This window comes from Rutidosis leptorrhynchoides, chromosome 8 (genome assembly GCF_046630445.1).
Source record: "Rutidosis leptorrhynchoides isolate AG116_Rl617_1_P2 chromosome 8, CSIRO_AGI_Rlap_v1, whole genome shotgun sequence".
In the NCBI taxonomy this organism is placed as follows: Eukaryota; Viridiplantae; Streptophyta; class Magnoliopsida; order Asterales; family Asteraceae; genus Rutidosis; species Rutidosis leptorrhynchoides.
Genome location: NC_092340.1, coordinates 150924907 through 150944499, shown reverse-complemented (window position 1 = coordinate 150944499; position 19593 = coordinate 150924907). Strand labels below are relative to the sequence as shown.

Sequence of the window (19593 nt, the reverse complement as noted above, 5' to 3'; positions counted from 1 at the left end):
TCGCAACATCAATCGCAACTACAACAAACGGCCCAACAACAACAACAACAACAACAGCAACTACAACAATCGTCCCAACAACAATAACAATCGCAACAACAACAACAATCAGAAGCAGCTATGCCAAAGGTGTGAAAAGTATCACTCGGGGTTCTGCACCAAATTTTGCAACAAGTGTAAAAGAACTGGTCATAGCGCGGTGAAGTGTGAGGTCTACGGACCAGGGGTTAACAGAACGAAAGGAACAAATGGTGTCAGAACGAGTAATGGCAGAGCAAGTAGTGTCGGAGCAAGTTATGCCAATGTAATTTGTTATAAATGTGGAAAATCGGGCCACATTATTAGAAATTGCCCGAACCAGGAGAACACGAATGGACAAAGACGCGGAAGAGTTTTCAATATTAATGCGGCAGAGGTACAGGAAGACCCGGAGCTTGTTACGGGTACGTTTCTTATTGACAATAAATCTGCTTACGTTTTATTTGATTCGGGTGCGGATAGAAGCTATATGAGTAGAGATTTTTGTGCTAAATTAAGTTGCCCATTGACGCCTTTGGATAGTAAATTTTTACTCGAATTAGCAAATGGTAAATTAATTTCAGCAGATAATATATGTCGGAACCGAGAAATTAAACTGGTTAGCGAAACATTTAAGATTGACTTGATACCAGTAGAGTTAGGGAGTTTTGATGTGATAATCGGTATGGACTGGTTGAAAGAAGTGAAAGCAGAGATCGTTTGTTACAAAAATGTAATTCGCATTATACGAGAAAAAGGAAAACCCTTAATGGTGTACGGAGAAAAGGGAAACACGAAGCTACATCTTATTAGTAATTTGAAGGCACAAAAACTAATAAGAAAAGGTTGCTATGCTGTTCTAGCACACGTCGAGAAAGTACAAACCGAAGAAAAGAGCATCAATGATGTTCCCGTCGCAAAAGAATTTCCCGATGTATTTCCGAAATAATTACCGGGATTACCCCCACATCGATCCGTTGAATTTCAAATAGATCTTGTACCAGGAGCTGCACCAATAGCTCGTGCTCCTTACAGACTCGCACCCAGCGAGATAAAAGAACTGCAAAGTCAATTACAAGAACTTTTAGAACGTGGTTTCATTTGACCAAGCACATCACCGTGGGGAGCTCCTGTTTTGTTTGTCAAGAAGAAAGATGGTACATTCAGGTTGTGTATCGACTACCGAGAGTTGAACAAACTTACCATCAAAAACCGTTATCCACTGCCGAGAATTGACGACTTATTTGATCAACTACAAGGCTCATCGGTTTATTCGAAGATCAATTTACGTTCTGGATATCATCAAATGCGAGTAAAGGAGGATGATATTCCAAAAACTGCTTTTAGGATGCGTTATGGTCATTACGAGTTTATGGTTATGCCGTTTGGATTGACTAACGCACCAGCTGTGTTCATGGACCTTATGAACCGAGTGTGTGGACCATACATTGACAAGTTTGTCATTGTTTTCATTGATGACATACTTATTTACTCAAAGAATAACCAAGAACACGGTGAACATTTGAGAAAGGTGTTAGAAGTATTGAGGAAGGAAGAATTGTACGCTAAGTTTTCAAAGTGTGCATTTTGGTTGGAAGAAGTTCAATTCCTCGGTCACATAGTGAACAAAGAAGGTATTAAGGTGGATCCGGCAAAGATAGAAACTGTTGAAAAGTGGGAAACCCCGAAAACTCCGAAACACATACGCCAGTTTTTAGGACTAGCTGGTTACTACAGAAGGTTCATCCAAGACTTTTCCAGAATAGCAAAACCCTTGACTGCATTAACGCATAAAGGGAAGAAATTTGAATGGAATGATGAACAAGAGAAAGCATTTCAGTTATTGAAGAAAAAGCTAACTACGGCACCTATATTGTCATTTCCTGAAGGGAATGATGATTTTGTGATTTATTGTGACGCATCAAAGCAAGGTCTCGGTTGTGTATTAATGCAACGAACGAAGGTGATTGCTTATGCGTCTAGACAATTGAAGATTCACGAACAAAATTATACGATGCATGATTTGGAATTAGGCGCGGTTGTTTTTGCATTAAAGACTTGGAGGCACTACTTATATGGGGTCAAAAGTATTATATATACCGACCACAAAAGTCTTCAACACATATTTAATCAGAAACAACTGAATATGAGGTAGCGTAGGTGGATTGAATTGTTGAATGATTATGACTTTGAGATTCGTTACCACCCGGGGAAGGCAAATGTGGTAGCCGACGCCTTGAGCAGAAAGGACAGAGAACCCATTCGAGTAAAATCTATGAATATAATGATTCACACTAACCTTACTACTCAAATAAAGGAGGCGCAACAAGGAGTTTTAAAAGAGGGAAATTTAAAGGATGAAATACCCAAAGGATCGGAGAAGCATCTTAATATTCGGGAAGACGGAACCCGGTATAGGGCTGAAAGAATTTGGGTATCAAAAATTGGAGATATGAGAGAAATGGTACTTAGAGAAGCTCATAAAACCAGATACTCAATACATCCTGGAACGGGGATGATGTACAAGGATCTTAAGAAACATTTTTGGTGGTCAGGTATGAAAGCCGATATTGCTAAATATGTAGGAGAATGTTTGACGTGTTCTAAGGTCAAAGCTGAACATCAGAAACCATCAGGTCTACTACAACAACCTGAAATCCCGGAATGGAAATGGGAAAACATTACCATGGATTTCATTACTAAATTGCCAAGGACTGCAAGTGGTTATGATACTATTTGGGTAATAGTTGATCGTCTCACCAAGTCAGCACACTTCCTGCCAATAAGAAAAGATGACAAGATGGAGAAGTTAGCACGACTGTATTTGAAGGAAGTCGTCTCCAGACATGGAATACCAATCTCTATTATCTCTGATAGGGATGGCAGATTTATTTCAAGATTCTGGCAGACATTACAGCAAGCATTGGGAACTCGTCTAGACATGAGTACTGCCTATCATCCACAAACTGATGGGCAGAGTGAAAGGACGATACAAACGCTTGAAGACATGCTACGAGCTTGTGTTATTGATTTCGGAAACAGTTGGGATTGACATCTACCGTTAGCAGAATTTTCCTACAACAACAGCTACCATTCAAGCATTGAGATGGCGCCGTTTGAAGCAATTTATGGTAGAAAGTGCAGGTCTCCGATTTGTTGGAGTGAAGTGGGGGATAGACAGATTACGGGTCCGGAGATAATACAAGAAACTACCGAGAAGATCATCCAAATTCAACAACAGTTGAAAACTGCCCAAAGTCGACAAAAGAGCTACGCTGACATTAAAAGAAAAGATATAGAATTTGAAATTGGAGAGATGGTCATGCTTAAAGTTGCACCTTGGAAAGGCGTTGTTCGATTTGGTAAACGAGGGAAATTAAATCCAAGGTATATTGGACCATTCAAGATTATTGATCGTGTCGGACCAGTAGCTTACCGACTTGAGTTACCTCAGCAACTCGCGGCTGTACATAACACTTTCCACGTCTCGAATTTGAAGAAATGTTTTGCTAAAGAAGATCTCACTATTCCATTAGATGAAATCCAAATCAACGAAAAACTTCAATTCATCGAAGAACCCGTCGAAATAATGGATCGTGAGGTTAAAAGACTTAAGCAAAACAAGATACCAATTGTTAAGGTTCGATGGAATGCTCGTAGAGGACCCGAGTTCACCCGGGAGCATGAAGATCAGATGAAGAAGAAATACCCGCATCTATTTCCAGAAGATTCGTCAACACCTTCAACAGCTTAAAATTTCGGGACGAAATTTATTTAACGGGTAGGTACTGTAGTGACCCGAACTTTTCCATGTTTATATATATTAATTGAGATTGATATTTACATGATTAAATGTTTCCAACATGTTAAGCAATCAAAATTGTTAAGACTTGATTAATTGAAATATGTTTCATATAGACAATTGACCACCCAAGTTGACCGGTGATTCACGAACGTTAAAACTTGTAAAAACTATATGATGACTACTAACTTAATGATTTTTAAACGAGACATATATGTAACGATTATCGGTGTAAAGACATTTAATGTATATATATATCATATTAAGAGATATTCATACATGATAATATCATGATAATATAATAATTTAAAATCTCATTTGATATTATAAACATTGGGTTAACAATATTTAAAAGATCGTTAACCTAAAGGTTTCAAAACAACATTTACATGTAACGACTAACGATGACTTAACGACTCAGTTAAAATGTATATACATGTAGTGTTTTAATATGTATTCATACACTTTTGAAAGACTTCAAGACACTTATCAAAATACTTCTACTTAACAAAAATGCTTACAATTACATCCTCGTTCAGTTTCATCAACAATTCTACTCGTATGCACCCGTATTCGTACTCGTAGAATACACAGCTTTTAGATGTATGTACTATTGGTATATACACTCCAATGATCAGCTCTTAGCAGCCCATGTGAGTCACCTAACACATGTGGGAACCATCATTTGGAAACTAGCATGAAATATCTCATAAAATTACAAAAATATGAGTAATCATTCATGACTTATTTACATGAAAACAAAATTACATATCCTTTATATCTAATCCATACACCAACGACCAAAAACACCTACAAACACTTTCATTCTTCAATTTTATTCATCTAATTGATCTCTCTCAAGTTCTATCTTCAAGTTCTAAGTGTTCTTCATAAATTCCAAAAGTTCTAGTTTCATAAAATCAAGAATACTTCCAAGATTGCAAGTTTACTTCCAAGTTTTCTAAATCCATTCCAAGTAATCATCCAAGATCAAGAAACCTTTGTTACTTACAGTAGGTTATCTTTCTAATACAAGGTAATAATCATATTCAAACTTTAATTCAATTCCTATAACTATAACAATCTTATTTCGAGTGGAAATCTTACTTGAAATTGTTTTCGTGTCATGATTCTGCTTCAAGAACTTTCAAGCCATCCAAGGATCCTTTGAAACTAGATCTATTTTTCTCATTTCCAGTAGGTTTATCCAAGTAACTTGAGGTAGTAATGATGTTCATAACATCATTCGATTCATACATATAAAGCTATCTTATTTGAAGGTTTAAACTTGTAATCACTAGAACATAGTTTAGTTAATTCTAAACTTGTTCGTAAATAAAAGTTAATCCTTCTAACTTGACTTTTAAAATCAACTAAACACATGTTCTATATCTATATGATATGCTAACTTAATGATTTAAAACCTGGAAACACGAAAAACACCGTAAACCCGGATTTACGCCGTCGTAGTAACACCGCGGGCTGTTTTGGGTTAGTTAATTAAAAACTATGATAAACTTTGATTTAAAAGTTGTTATTCTGGGAAAATGATTTTTATTATGAACATGAAACTATATCCAAAAATTATGGTTAAACTCAAAGTGGAAGTATGTTTTCTAAAATGGTCATCTAGACGTCGTTCTTTCGACTGAAATGACTACCTTTACAAAACGACTTGTAACTTATTTTTCTGACTACAAACCTATACTTTTTCTGTTTAGATTCATAAAATAGAGTTCAATATGAAACCATAGCAATTTTATTCACTCAAAACAGATTTAAAATGAAGAAGTTATAGGTAAAACAAGATTGGATAATTTTTCTCATTTTAGCTACATGAAAATTGGTAACAAATCTATTCCAACCATAACTTAATCAACTTGTATTATATATTATGTAATCTTGAGATACCATAGACACGTATACAATGTTTCGACCTATCATGTCGACACATCTATATATATTTCGGAACAACCATAGACACTCTATATGTGAATGTTGGAGTTAGCTATACAGGGTTGAGGTTGATTCCAAAATATATATAGTTTGAGTTGTGATCAATACTGAGATACGTATACACTGGGTCGTGGATTGATTCAAGATAATATTTATCGATTTATTTCTGTACATCTAACTGTGGACAACTAGTTGTAGGTTACTAATGAGGACAGCTGACTTAATAAACTTAAAACATCAAAATGTATTAAAAGTTTTGTAAATATATTTTGAACATACTTTGATATATATGTATATATTGTTATAGGTTTGTGAATCAACCAGTGGCCAAGTCTTACTTCCCGACGAAGTAAAAATATGTGAAGGTGAGTTATAGTCCCACTTTTAAAATCTAATATTTTTGGGATGAGAATACATGCAGGTTTTATAAATGATTTACAAAATAGACACAAGTACGTGAAACTACATTCTATGGTTGAATTATCGAAATCGAATATGCCCCTTTTTATTAAGTCTGGTAATCTAAGAATTAGGGAACAGACACCCTAATTGACGCGAATCCTAAAGATAGATCTATTGGGCCTAACAAAACCCATCCAAAGTACCGGATGCTTTAGTACTTTGAAATTTATATCATATCCGAAGGGTGTCCCGGAATGATGGGGATATTCTTATATATGAATCTTGTTAATGTCGGTTACCAGGTGTTCACCATATGAATTATTTTTATCTCTATGTATGGGATGTGTATTGAAATATGAAATCTTGTGGTCTATTGTTACGATTTGATATATATAGGTTAAACCTATAACTCACCAACATTTTTGTTGACGTTTAAAGCATGTTTATTCTCAGGTGAATACTAAGAGCTTCTGCTGTTGCATACTAAAATAAGGACAAGATTTGGAGTCCATGTTTGTATGATATTGTGTAAAAACTGCATTCAAGAAACTGATTTTGATGTAACATATTTGTATTGTAAACCATTATGTAATGGTCGTATGTAAACAGGATATTTTAGATTATCATTATTTGATAATCTACGTAAAGCTTTTTAAACCTTTATTTATGAAATAAAGGTTATGGTTTGTTTTAAAAATGAATGCAGTCTTTGAAAAACGTCTCATATAGAGGTCAAAACCTCGCAACGAAATCAATTAATATGGAACGTTTTTAATCAATAAGAACGGGACATTTCAAACTAAGCGTTTCATTAGCGATTAACACACCATCTAAGATGTTTCTCCTTTTTATGAATGCACTCTGTTCAAAACCAACAAGATTCGGTATAACCTTTCGAAGTCAAATAGAAAGAAGTTTCGCAATAATCTTGTAAAAGCTCCCTACTAAACTGATCGGACGATAATCCCCAAGACCATTAAGCTCTGATTTTTTTTGTACAAGAGTAATGAAAGACGCGTTACATCCGTGTGAAATTTCGCCAGAATCCTAGAAAGCATCAATTGTACGTTTAAGATCATCTTTGATTGTACCCCAAAATTTTTATAGAAACCAAGGTTAAACCCGTCGGGGCCGGGAGCTTGCATTCTTTAATTGCATTCCATATCTCAATCTCACTAAACGGTGTCTCGAGAGAATCAGCTTCAGTTGTAGAGATCGAGTGCAAAGCAGGCCCATTAGGCCCAGATACCCCAGACTTAGATGTCAGCCCAGGATCTGTTGTGGGGCCTAAAAGTTGAGGTCTGTTTCTGTTTTGATCAGAAAAATTTTTTTGAAAGTGATTTGTGACAGCCGATTTGATGGTCGGTGGGTGCTCAGTCCAGATCCCGTTAATATTCAACCCGCGAATATTACACTTGTTGTATTTTATACGAATCGTGGAATGGAAGAACTTGGTATTTTCATCTCCGTCTAGGGCTCAACGAATCCGAGCCTTTTGTTTGAGCATATGTGATTTTGTTTTATCCTTTGCCAACCAATTCTTCCTAGCTTCCAACCAATATAGACGATCATTTTCACTTAAACCACCGAGCTCAGCTTTATGTTCCCAACAAGCCACTACTTCTTGGAGATTTTTGATTTCCGCATCAAGGTTACCAAATTCGTTCTTGCCCCAATTTTTTAACTCAGATTTAACGTTCTTCAGCTTATCTCTAAATATGCAATCTTTATGCGAACCCCGAACCGGTTTATCCCAAGCCATTTGCACTACCCGATCAACCCCTTCCTTATTGAACCATTCATCAAACACCTTAAATGGTTTCGGGCCAAAATCTATGATTTTGTCACGAAGCACAATCGGGCAATGGTCCGATTCTTTTCTCTCCAATGCAACCGTTGAGAGATCGTCCCACAATTTTAAGAAACTATTATTTACAAGAAACCGGTCTAACTTACTGAATTTCGTCCCGTCGTCACTTATACGGGTAAATTTCTTCCCATTTATTAGGATATCAATCAGATTATTTCGGCTAATGAACTCGTTAAATATGGATGCACGAGACTGATGGAAAGTACTATTAAGCCGATCCGATTGGTATCTAACTTCATTAAAATCCCCGCACAACACCCACGAAGAATCAGTAGTATCCAGAAGTTGATTTAAAGAGGACCACATCTCCTTTTTACTGACGTCATTGTGAGGGCCATAAACGTTAACAATTATTGATTCATTGCCCGACCCAACCCAGTTTCCTCGAATAGCCAAGAAGAACCTAAAAGGTAAATGTATGATATTTCTTCAATGTGCCCGGATTCAACGTATTATTCGTGATTGTTTTGAACTTTTTCCCTGATCATCTACTGCTATTAACTTTTGGACTTCAAACCTCCTACGAGGTTTTCAAGATTCACCGACTGATCATCTTGTTATAGTTAATTACGACTATAGATGATAAAGCATGGTGATTATCTATTTATGTATCTAATAAATTAGATAGAAAACTTTACTATAAAAAAAATTAGATAGAGGAAATCATTCTAGACGGAGCTGTCTTCCAAATTTTGATAAGGGCCTTGTTCATTTAATAAAAATTAGACCTTTTGTATACAAAAGTTTTAAATATATGTAAGAATAAGTTCATTAAATACTAAAAAATTAGGATAAGTACCAATATCAGTCATAACAATATTTTTCATTTTTTTCATAAGTATTGCATATTGTTGGATTATAGACCCCTTTGGATTATGGGCTTTATGGTACATGTACCGTACCGTACCGATACCGAAAATAAGGAAAATCGAGAACCGAATATCGTACCGAATACCCAAATCGGTACCGGTATCGGTACTGGAATTTTCGGTAGTATACTCGTTTGTCCCGAATTTACACATTTTTTCGATTTTTACAACTTTTCTTTTTTAATTCACACAACTAATATTAGTACACGTTGAATTATATTCACGAATATATCTTTTGACAAGGGTTTCATGGCATTATGAGATATAGAAAGTAGTGTGAATTTGTATGAAGTGATTTGCATGGGTACGGATACCGAATGGTACCGATACCGTACCGGTACCGATACAGAATGGTACCGTACCACATGGTACCGATACCGAAATCGTCTCAAATCAAGAACCGATACCGATATTAAATACCTTCGGTATGGTATTTCGGTACCGATACCGGTACGGTACCGGTACAGTTTCTGTATTTTGCGATTTTTGCTCATCTCTAGTTTTTGTGCAAGCGCACACGTTCTCAAATCCGGCTCTATTTCTTGTATGGCCATGGGTATTAAAAGGGATAAAAATTGAATCTGAAAGAAAACGACTACGTGTGTGCAAATGTGAAAAAATTGTTGAGTCAATGAGACTGTCTATTATATGTAACCAACTTTTGAGTATAGAGCACGACTCATCTAAGCAAAATGAGTTGGTTTACACTTTACCCCACCTTTATCAAAAAAGAAATAGAAAAATGTAATAATGCCCACGAATTAAAATATGATCAATTGTAAGACCCTAAACCCAAGTGTACAGGTGTACATAAACGTTGGATATTTAAACAGAAACTGACATGCTGAGTTTGAGCTTGTGCGCGCCGCGCACAAGCAGTGGTGTGCGCCGCGCACCTATCCTGCGACAGAAATCTGCTTTTTGCTATTTAGAGTTAAATGAAGGGCATTTTGGTCTTTTCACTTGAGGCCGGATGTGTAGCCATATTATCAGTTTGGGATCCAACTTTGGATCATATTTCACATCCACAAACACTCTCATTTCATCTAGAGAGAGAGATTTCTAGAGAGAGATTTGGAGATTTGGGGAAGAAGGAGCTTGAATCGATCAAAAGCTCGAGTATTAAAGTTGTTCATCTCGCTCCTAGCTATGTTGTGGTAGTGTTGGTAAGTTCTAACTCCGAGTTTTCATAGTTTGATTAGTGTTCATAATTGGGGTTTTGAATTGGGTGTTCTTGAGTAAACCCACTAGTTGATAATTAGGTGATTGAGCTAGTAAATGGTGTTGATAACCATTGTTGGTGGGTTTTGGGTTGGATGATGGAATTGATTAGTTGATAATCATGTTCGGGTGTTAATATCACTAGTTAACTTAGGTTATAAGTGATTAATTGTGTAAGCTTGCAAAATGGGTGTTTTGACTTGAGATTAGGTCAAAATGGGTTTTGTGTAAATTGATGCAAGTAATATGTTTTGATGATGAAACCTTGAGTAAAATGAGTTGTTGGAACATAATCACTAGTCAATTGTGATTATGGGGGTTTTCGGGTGAGATTTGACTTACTCAAAGTGGAAGTAAGTGCAAATGGGTCAATATTGCACTTATTGGTGTTTTGGGTATAAGCTAGAGTGTTTAGCTTATTTGTTTGTGAATTACTTAGGTGATTTGCATTTAAACGTTTAGGAGCTCAAGCGGGATTGCTTTTCAAGTAATCGAGGTGAGTGGAATATTTATACGTTTATGTATATAATTTGGTTGCTTGTGTGCGGCGTGGTAAGTGACATTCGTTAGGATTCACTTTTCGGGGACCACAATTGGGTTGGAAAATATAGTGAGTGATATCCGTATGGATAGCTCTTAGTTGGCTATATTTGGTTGCGATATGTGGTGAGTAATATCCGGAAAGAATAACTCTTTGTCGACCACGATTGGAGGTAAGGCATGTGACGAGTGATTAATGTTTAACCTATCGCTCTTCGTTGGTCACATGTGTGTGTTTTGTTATGTAGTGAGTGATTAATGGTTGACCTATCACTCTTCGTCGGCTACATGTGTGCATTTGGTTATGTGGCGAGTGATTAATGGTTGACATATCGCTCTTCGTCGGCCACATATGTGTGTTGGGGTAAGTGGTGAGTGTTATCCGTTTGGGGATCCACTCTTCGTTGGCCACTTATCGTAGGATGGTAAGCGGTTCCGCTTTTCGTCGGCCATCCTTGTAATTGAGGTAAGTGTTAACGTTTTGGTTGCACTTTTCGTCGGCCTCATGGTGCGTAGTAGTGAGTGGTTAATGATTTTGACCTACCGCTCTTCGTCGGCCACGTACGCGTTGCGATGTGTGGTGAGTGGTTAACGTATTTGACCTACCGCTCTTCGTCGGCCACCATCGAGTCGAATGTCGACATTGTGTATATTGGGTTGTGTAAGTGTTATTAACGTTGTACGTATGATTATTCGATTATTGCGGTTTGCTAATGATATTGCGTTGTTTGTGTAGGTGTATGCAAGTGATTGAATTATGTATGTATGCGTATAAGTATTGCATTCACTAAGCATTAGCTTACCCTCTCGTTGTTTACATTTTTAGGTTCGGAGGCGGACGTGGCAAGGGTATGCTCGGGATTAGATGAATTCCCTTTTGATGCTTGCTTGAATTACTTTCGGTTTCGACTTAGGATTGGGTAGTTCATCCCCAAACATCATGCTTGTAGTTGTGTTTGGAACTTAAACTCATGTAGTCGAAAACTTGTATTTTGTACGAAAGTCGTAAAACGGCCGATGTGAGCCCGGTGTTGTAAAACCTGTTTTATTATTGAAACGTGTTAGTTTTATATATTATAAAATGTTGTGAAAAGTGTTTAGTCTAAAAGTGTCGGGAAGTAGGAGATCATTAAACGAAAATTAGAAATTTCGGACAGAACTGTTTTGGCTTTGTACGCGCCGCGCACATTGAGGGTTGCGCGCCGCGCACCCTCCTGTATAAAAAAAAATTTATCTTGCGTATTCGGTTGGATAACGGGTTGGGTCGTTACAAGTGGTATCAGAGCATGGTCTAAGGGATTTAGGTGACTTGAGATAGGCGCCTAGACTTAGACTTTTTGTGTGTGCTTATTTGTTGCGGGACTTGTAGGATTACGGGTCGGTTTGGGTTTTAGTTAGTGCCTTAGAGAATAGGTGAACTAGCTATGTATTGATTATGTTGTTACTAATTGTGTTATTTTGTGTTGAACATCTAGCGAGATGGTTGTTGTATTCATGAGCTCGGCATGGCGTGTGAGCGTAATAATGCTTCGCGACCATTATTACTATTGCAAGCTAAGTCAAGCAAGTGATGTACAACAAGTATTGGACTAGATGGGATGTACAAACGGTGGTATATTTATATGATTGTGAATATTGATCGTGGCAGTGTATGTAATTTATTCGTGTTGCGTTCCTAACTGAGTTCATTTCTTAGAATGAAGACGAGGAACAGACATGATATTGATGATCAAGGCGAAGACTCCGAGTTCACGGCCAAGGTTGAGGCCATTATACAAAGGCATCGTGCGGCCCTTCTAGAGGACGTTACGAAGATGTTCCTAGATTCGATTAATGAGGAGGTAGTCGATCTAGTCAAGGAACAAGTTAAGGTTGTTCTTCAAGAGGATAATGTGGGAAGGCGAGACTTCTACTATAAAAACTTCAAGGATGTTCAACCTCCCACTTTTGATGGCGAACGAGACCCACTCAAGAGTGCTCGATGGATCTCTGATATGGAGGGGGCCTTTCGTACTAGTGAGTGCCCTCTCGATAAGAAGATGAGGTATGGTAGTAGTATGCTAAGGGGTGACGCCAAGTTATGGTGGGATGCGAAAATCCAACTCTGTGGTGAGGAACAATGTATGGAGTTCACATGGGACGAGTTCAAAGCGGAATTTTTCAAGGAATACCGAACTTCGGCCAATCTTTCTAAGCTTAAGGACCAGTTGCGTGCTTTGAGGCAAGGGTCAATGGATTTAAACACTCTCAAATTCGTTTTCTTATCGAAGACCCAATTTTGCCCGGAATACGTCGGGAATGACCACATGTTAAAGGAAGACTTTTACCGAACCTTGAACGATCATTACCAAGAGAAGATTAGTAGGAATTCGGTAAAAACTTTTGACGAGTTGTTTGACATGGCGAAGGGTTTTGAGACGATTGTCCTGAAGAAGAGTGGTTCCGATGTTAGTAAACGGAAGTCCAAAACTACGATGCTTTCGAACAAAAAGAGTAAGAGTGTTTCCGAGGGTTTCGGAAGTGTGAAGAAGAGTGGTACCGGTGGTTTTATACCCATGTGTTATAATTGCGGACAACGGGGTCATTTGTCGCGCGAATGTACGAATGCGAAGTCTAACAAGGTTACATGTTTTAATTGGCCAAAAGGAGGGACACCGAAAGTCGGCGTGTCCGGAATTAGTTGGTGATGCATGAGAACCTGACGACGATGTTCAGGTACTTTTGATATTTCTTTTGAAATGCACTTATGATTTTGTTTAATGCATTTTGTGTTAATGCGTAGTGTGATGAGGGGTAGCGTTCCTTATGGAATTACCCTATGATGATGGTCGGATTGACGGGCGAAGGGCGTAAGACTTGGTGCTTCCAAGCATTCCTTAGTGTTGGGCGAAAGATTTTACCAAGCCATGAGAATGGGTTTGGAGTTATTTTGGTAGCGCGTAGTCGCTTTTGTGTCGTAATTGATGAAACATAAGTTTCGTCGGGTACGGATGACTTAAGGTCACCTTAGTGTTGTGATGGGTGACATCGGATGAATGGGACCCACGAAGTCGAGTCTTTCGGTCTCGATGAATGTTGGTAGTGGAGTCTATGCGACGCGTGGTCAGGTGCCTCTTTCATACCTGCAAGCGTAATGTTCGACTCCGACGATGTTGTGATTACATTCTACTTAGGGTACCGGAGAGAAACCCTTAGGTACATGAGTGACTAGGTGGAACTTTAACAAGCTATGGCAATCGGATGATTGCAAGAATAAAGTTTGTGTAATTTGTGATGAACTCTTCGTTCGAAGTGATTAAGTATAGGTTAAGATCCTTTGTATGCTCAAGGTTGGAGCAAGATGTAGTGATGGGTCGTGTGAACCCAATGGTTAGAAAAGTCTACCTTTTGGTAGCATTGTACGGTTGTACAAGGTGCGTGTTGTGTTGGCTTTTTGTCGTTGCTTAAATGATGCCAACGGGTGACGGTGAGCGTCAAATTCTAGTGTTGAAATTGAATTCTTGGGAATTCGAGTACTACGACCGATGGAGAGATGGGTCACGTAGTTCGGAGAGTGGAAATTATCGCAGGATGATGTTACCAAGCGATGCGGTTATGGAACATAGTTTCCAAGTGGGGGAGTTACACTCCCACACGAGGAGGTTTTAGTGTGAAACTTCGGATGATGCTCATGGTAGATCCGGAGTTAGTGTCGGGACCTAGATTGGTCGATTTGTGGTAGAGTACAATTTTGGTTAAATTGTATTTATTGTTTTGGATGTGAATTACTACTCGAGGTAGTAAAGTGCTTAAGCTCATTAAGGGGTAAATGGGCGGGCTCGTTGAGCAAGATAAGGTCCCGTAGTTGAGGGATGATGTGCCAATTTCTCTTTTAGAGAATTGTATTCTTGAACCTATGCGTGATATAGGTTATGTTTTGCGTGATCGTGATATCGATGTTTGTACATACGTATGATTTCGTGTACGGGAGATTCCAAGTCGAGTGGAATGAGTCTAAGTATGCGTATATACTTAGTTTGTTTGTATGTATTGTGCAAGTGCTATCCAATTGTGAGGATTCACTTTTCGTTGGCCACGGTTGGAGTGTGATAAGTAGTAAGTGTATCCGTTAGGATTCGCTTTTCGTTGGCTACTTATTGGTGTGTGGCATGCGTTTTCCGTTAGAAATCATTTTTTTTTGTTTGGCTATGTGTGAGGAGAGGTAAGTGTGATCTGTAAGGATGCGCTTTTTGTCGACCTCTTGTTGCGTAGTGGTAAGTTGTGACAACCCAGAAATTTCCGATCAAATTTAAACTTGATCTTTATATGTTTCTGACACGATAAGCAAAGTCTGTAATGTTGAAATCTCAAAAACTTTGAACTATGTTCATGTAATTAATTACCCGTCGACTGCTCTTGACGATTCACGAACAATTTGTGACAACCCGAAAATTTTCGACCAAATTTAAACTTAATCTTCATATGAATTCGACAAGATAAGCAAAGTCTGTAATGTTGAAATCTCAAAAACTTTGAAAACTATGTTCATATGTTCAATTAACCTTTGACCATTCCCGACGATTCACGAACAACTATATATATATATATATATATATATATATATATATATATATATATATATATATATATATATATATATATATATATGGGAGGATCAATGGGGAAATAAGCAATCGGGGGGAAGCGGGGGGAAGCAAAATATTTTATTTTATTTTCATTTTTTTGGAATTTTTTTTCCGGCATCAAGATCACACGAAAATATGAACATTTAGAAGAGACACTTCGTGATGAATATTATTATTTAGGCGGGAAAACGATCGACAAAAATAACATTCAAGATAATATTGTTCGTGAAGAATATGAACGTTTTTTTCATTCATGTTTTGTGAAGTAAAATTTAGCCCGATTTAGAGTTTAGGGTTTAGGGTTTAGGGTTTGGTGTTTTGGATTTATTCCATAAACCCAAAACACCAAACCCTAAACCCTAAACCCTAAACTCTAAACCGTTCGTGTTAAAAACTCAATCTAAATCTTAAATCTAAACCCTAAACCCTAAATTTCTAAACCCTAATATCTAAACCCTATAAACCCTAATATCTAAAAACTAATATCTAAACCCCAATAGCTAAAACCTCAACATACACTCGAAAAACACGAGAATTGTTATATATTACTTCTTCGAGCGTTTTCCCGCCAAAATAAAAACATTTATCACAAAGTGTCTCTACTAAATGTTATATTTTCATCTCATCTATAATGTTCGTGAACAAGGTTTTTCAAAAAACGAAAGAAAAAAAAGTTTTTGCTTCCCCCGCTTCTCCCCGATTGGTTACTTCCCTCTTGATCCTACCACTATATATATATATATATATATATATATATATATATATATATATATATATATATATATATATATATATATATATGTGTGTGTGTGTGTGTGTGTATATATATTATTATAAATTAAAATATTATATGAGTTAATTAATATTGTAAATAAAATAATATATGATAAAATAAATCTATATATATGTAAGGTATATTGAATATATATTTATATGGTTTCGAACTTATTTAGTAAGCGAAAATAACACTCGTTTGTCAGTCGATCGATATTAAGTAAGTTAAATTCAAACTTATATGATTTTAAAATAAACGATGATTCGAAAATGAGTTCTATAAACTTTAGGCTTACTAAAAATGTATTTAGGATCTAGTTATTAAATTTTAAAACTTTTTATATTTTACTTGGGGTTGGGAGTGAATAATTAATGTAATTTTTATTTAATAATTAATGATTGAATTTTATACCATAATAACCAAAATAAATAAATATAGTTAAATTAAAAATATGGGATTTTTCTGAACACTTTTATTCGCCACTGAGTAACAACGGAGTACGAATTTCAGTCCATGAATGAAATAGTAGACGACGGCTAACTTAATCTCACGTTTTTATTATAATTATTATTATATTAATATTATTATAAAGTTTCTGTTATTGATTGATAAAATTTTGTTCCTTTCACAATCACACTCTTATAATGTTTACATATGCATTGGATTCAGTCGACATTCCACTTGCAACCTTTGATCATTATCATACTTTATCTTTCCTTTCTATTTTACTGTATCATTCTGTACCAACCCACTATACTCTATAATATCTAATGAATATATGATATATGTAAGAAGTATATTATATATGTATATATCTATAACCATCCATATATCACACCCTTAATTATGTTCCTAATGAACCGAGACCAAGCAACATATAAACACCCTCACATATTGTTTGATCACCGCCACCCTCTTCCATTTAGATGCCACTCCCAAGCTCCGCCAACCCCCACCATGAACACCCCATGATCGATATCCTGTTTCTAGTTCAAACAAAAGTCACTTGAGATAACCACCAAACCAACACCATTGAGCAACAACCATCGGCTACCACCTCAATCCACCATAATTTGCATCACCTTATCTAAAACATTCCCCACCACAATCACCTTTTCAACACCATGATAACCATCGACATAACCAATCACCTCCATAAAGCTCACTTATATTTGCTTTCGATTGTCACCTTATAAATCATAACCAATACGATCCATCTTTTATCATTAGTTAACGATACCATGCTTGAACCATATCACCACCTGCAGCCACTAATCGCTGCTGCTATAATTATCATCCGGCCACCACAATTCATCTTTATTACATCATTTAAATCTTACCACCAAACACCCACTTAATTCCATCGGATAACTGCTACTGCTACTTTGCTCTTCCTGCTCGTTTTCCAGTCCCAAACCGTCACCCTAAATCACCATGATCCGCCATCCATGACCACCACAACCTACGGCCACCATCACCCGCCATTTTTTTTGCTCCCTCTCCTCCTCGTTCGAAGAAAACCACCCATTTAACAACACTCTTCTTCTTCACACTTTAAAACCGCCATCATCACCATCGTGAAATTAACACCACCAAGAACACCACAAGCTCACCACCATGAACAACCATTATCAAACACCCTTTATTATTTTTTTCTTTCTTCTTCTTTTCTTCACTACCACTGTAATGCTTGCTGCTATGTTGTGTTTATCATACGTTTTCTGTTTTTGGTGATCGAAACCAACGAAAACCGGTTACTTTTATTTCCTGTTTCTATTGGAACTAAGAACAACACAACACCCCTCTCTCTCCCTCTCTTGTTTTCTCCCTCTCTCTCTCTCTCTCTCTTCTGTTTGCAGCCGAAAAAATCGTTAGAAAACCACCACCACTGCCGTGTTTTGCTGCTATTCCGATTCTACTTCTGACTGCTACTGTTACGTAGTATGATGATGACAATAAAGATGAAAGACGATGAATAGTGTAAGAGAATGATCTGATAACGACTTGATATTGATCGAATTGATACTGCTATTTTTTTTATCTGTTGCTGAGTCAGGCGAATCCAATGATCTACCCACGTATACTATGATTAATTACTGGATCGATTTTTTGATGGACTACTTAGGGTTTTTACATCATGGGCCGTATTCTGTTTATTGGGCCGGGACCCAACTAGTTTATGGTTGGGCTGAGTCAGATAGGATGAGATATACAGAAATGGGTTACGAACATATTCAGAATATCAGAGATGGAGGAATGGTTTGAGTTGTGTTAGGGTATTCGAGAGGTCACGGGTTCGAACCCGGTCTGTGGCTTTTTTTGAAAACCTCATTCTTTAAGGTAGCACTTTAGAATTATTAATATTTCATTATTATTATTAATTATTGTTGTTATATGATTAATATTAATATCATTAATAAGTATATCATTATTAAGTATTAGCATTAGGTATTATAAGTATTATTATTATTATTATTATCATTAATATCATTATTATTATCATTATTATTAATATTATTACTAATATAATTAGTATTGTTATTATTAGCATTAACATTATTATCGCTACAATTATTACTAAGGTTATAAATATTGATACTAATATCATTTTACTTATTTATTTATTACTAATACTAAAATATTTTAATTTAATACATTAACATTGATAAATCGCCTTTTAATTTAATATTAGGTATTTACTTCAAATTATTGAAAATAAATATATTTAACTTACGATGAGTTAAAAATCATTATTATTACCATTATATTAACAATACAATTAGTATTATCATTATTATCATTTTTACCATTATTAATATTATTTTAGTATTATCATAAATACTATTTTTTAACAAATAAATCATATATATATATATATATATATATATATATATATATATATATATATATATATATATATATATATATATATATATATATATATATATATATATATTTAATACATATAACGTAACAAAAGTAATATTTTTATATACAAAATGAATATATGAAACATATATATATATATATATATATATATATATATATATATATATATATATATATATATATATATTAATATAAAAATGGTATAATTAATAAACTTATATATATTTGTTTGACTATAATTATGTGTGTAAATATATATATACAAATGATATAGGTTCGTGAATCCAATGCCAGCCTTACACTTGTTCAATGTCTTCATATGTATTTTTACTACAAAATACATTATTGTGAGTTTCATTTGCTCCCTTTTTAAATGCTTTTGCAATATATATTTTTAGGACTGAGAATACATGCGCTGCTTTTACAAATGCTTTACGAAATAGACACAAGTGATCGAAACTACATTCTATGGTTGGATTATCAAACCGAATATGCCCCTTTTTAGCTTGATAGTCTAAGAATTGGTGTTTATTCTAATTGCCACTAATTGACGCGAATCCTAAAGATAGATCTATGGGCACTAACAAGCCCCAGTCAGAGAATTTGAACTGCTTTAGTACTTCGAT

At 36.0% G+C, this 19593-nt stretch overlaps 1 protein-coding gene across 1 annotated transcript; it reads right to left on the bottom strand.

Annotated features, from left to right (window-relative positions):
* Window positions 1-7655: 7655 nt before the first annotated feature.
* LOC139863890 (uncharacterized) lies at window positions 7656-9070 on the bottom strand. Its single transcript, XM_071852492.1, has 2 exons — window positions 8946-9070; window positions 7656-8451 (listed from the first exon to the last, which is right to left on the bottom strand). Exons 1-2 carry the CDS (start codon window positions 9068-9070, stop codon window positions 7656-7658), a joined length of 921 nt encoding a protein of 306 aa, XP_071708593.1.
* Window positions 9071-19593: the final 10523 nt, after the last annotated feature.

Coding starts and splice junctions, on each gene's coding strand:
- LOC139863890 (XM_071852492.1), bottom strand. CDS start 9,070: ATGTGTAAATTCGGGACAAACGAGTATACTACCGAAAATTCCAGTACC. Junction 8,452..8,945: donor TTCGGTATCGGTACGGTACG/GTACATGTACCA, acceptor TTTACCTTTTAG/GTTCTTCTTGGCTATTCGAG.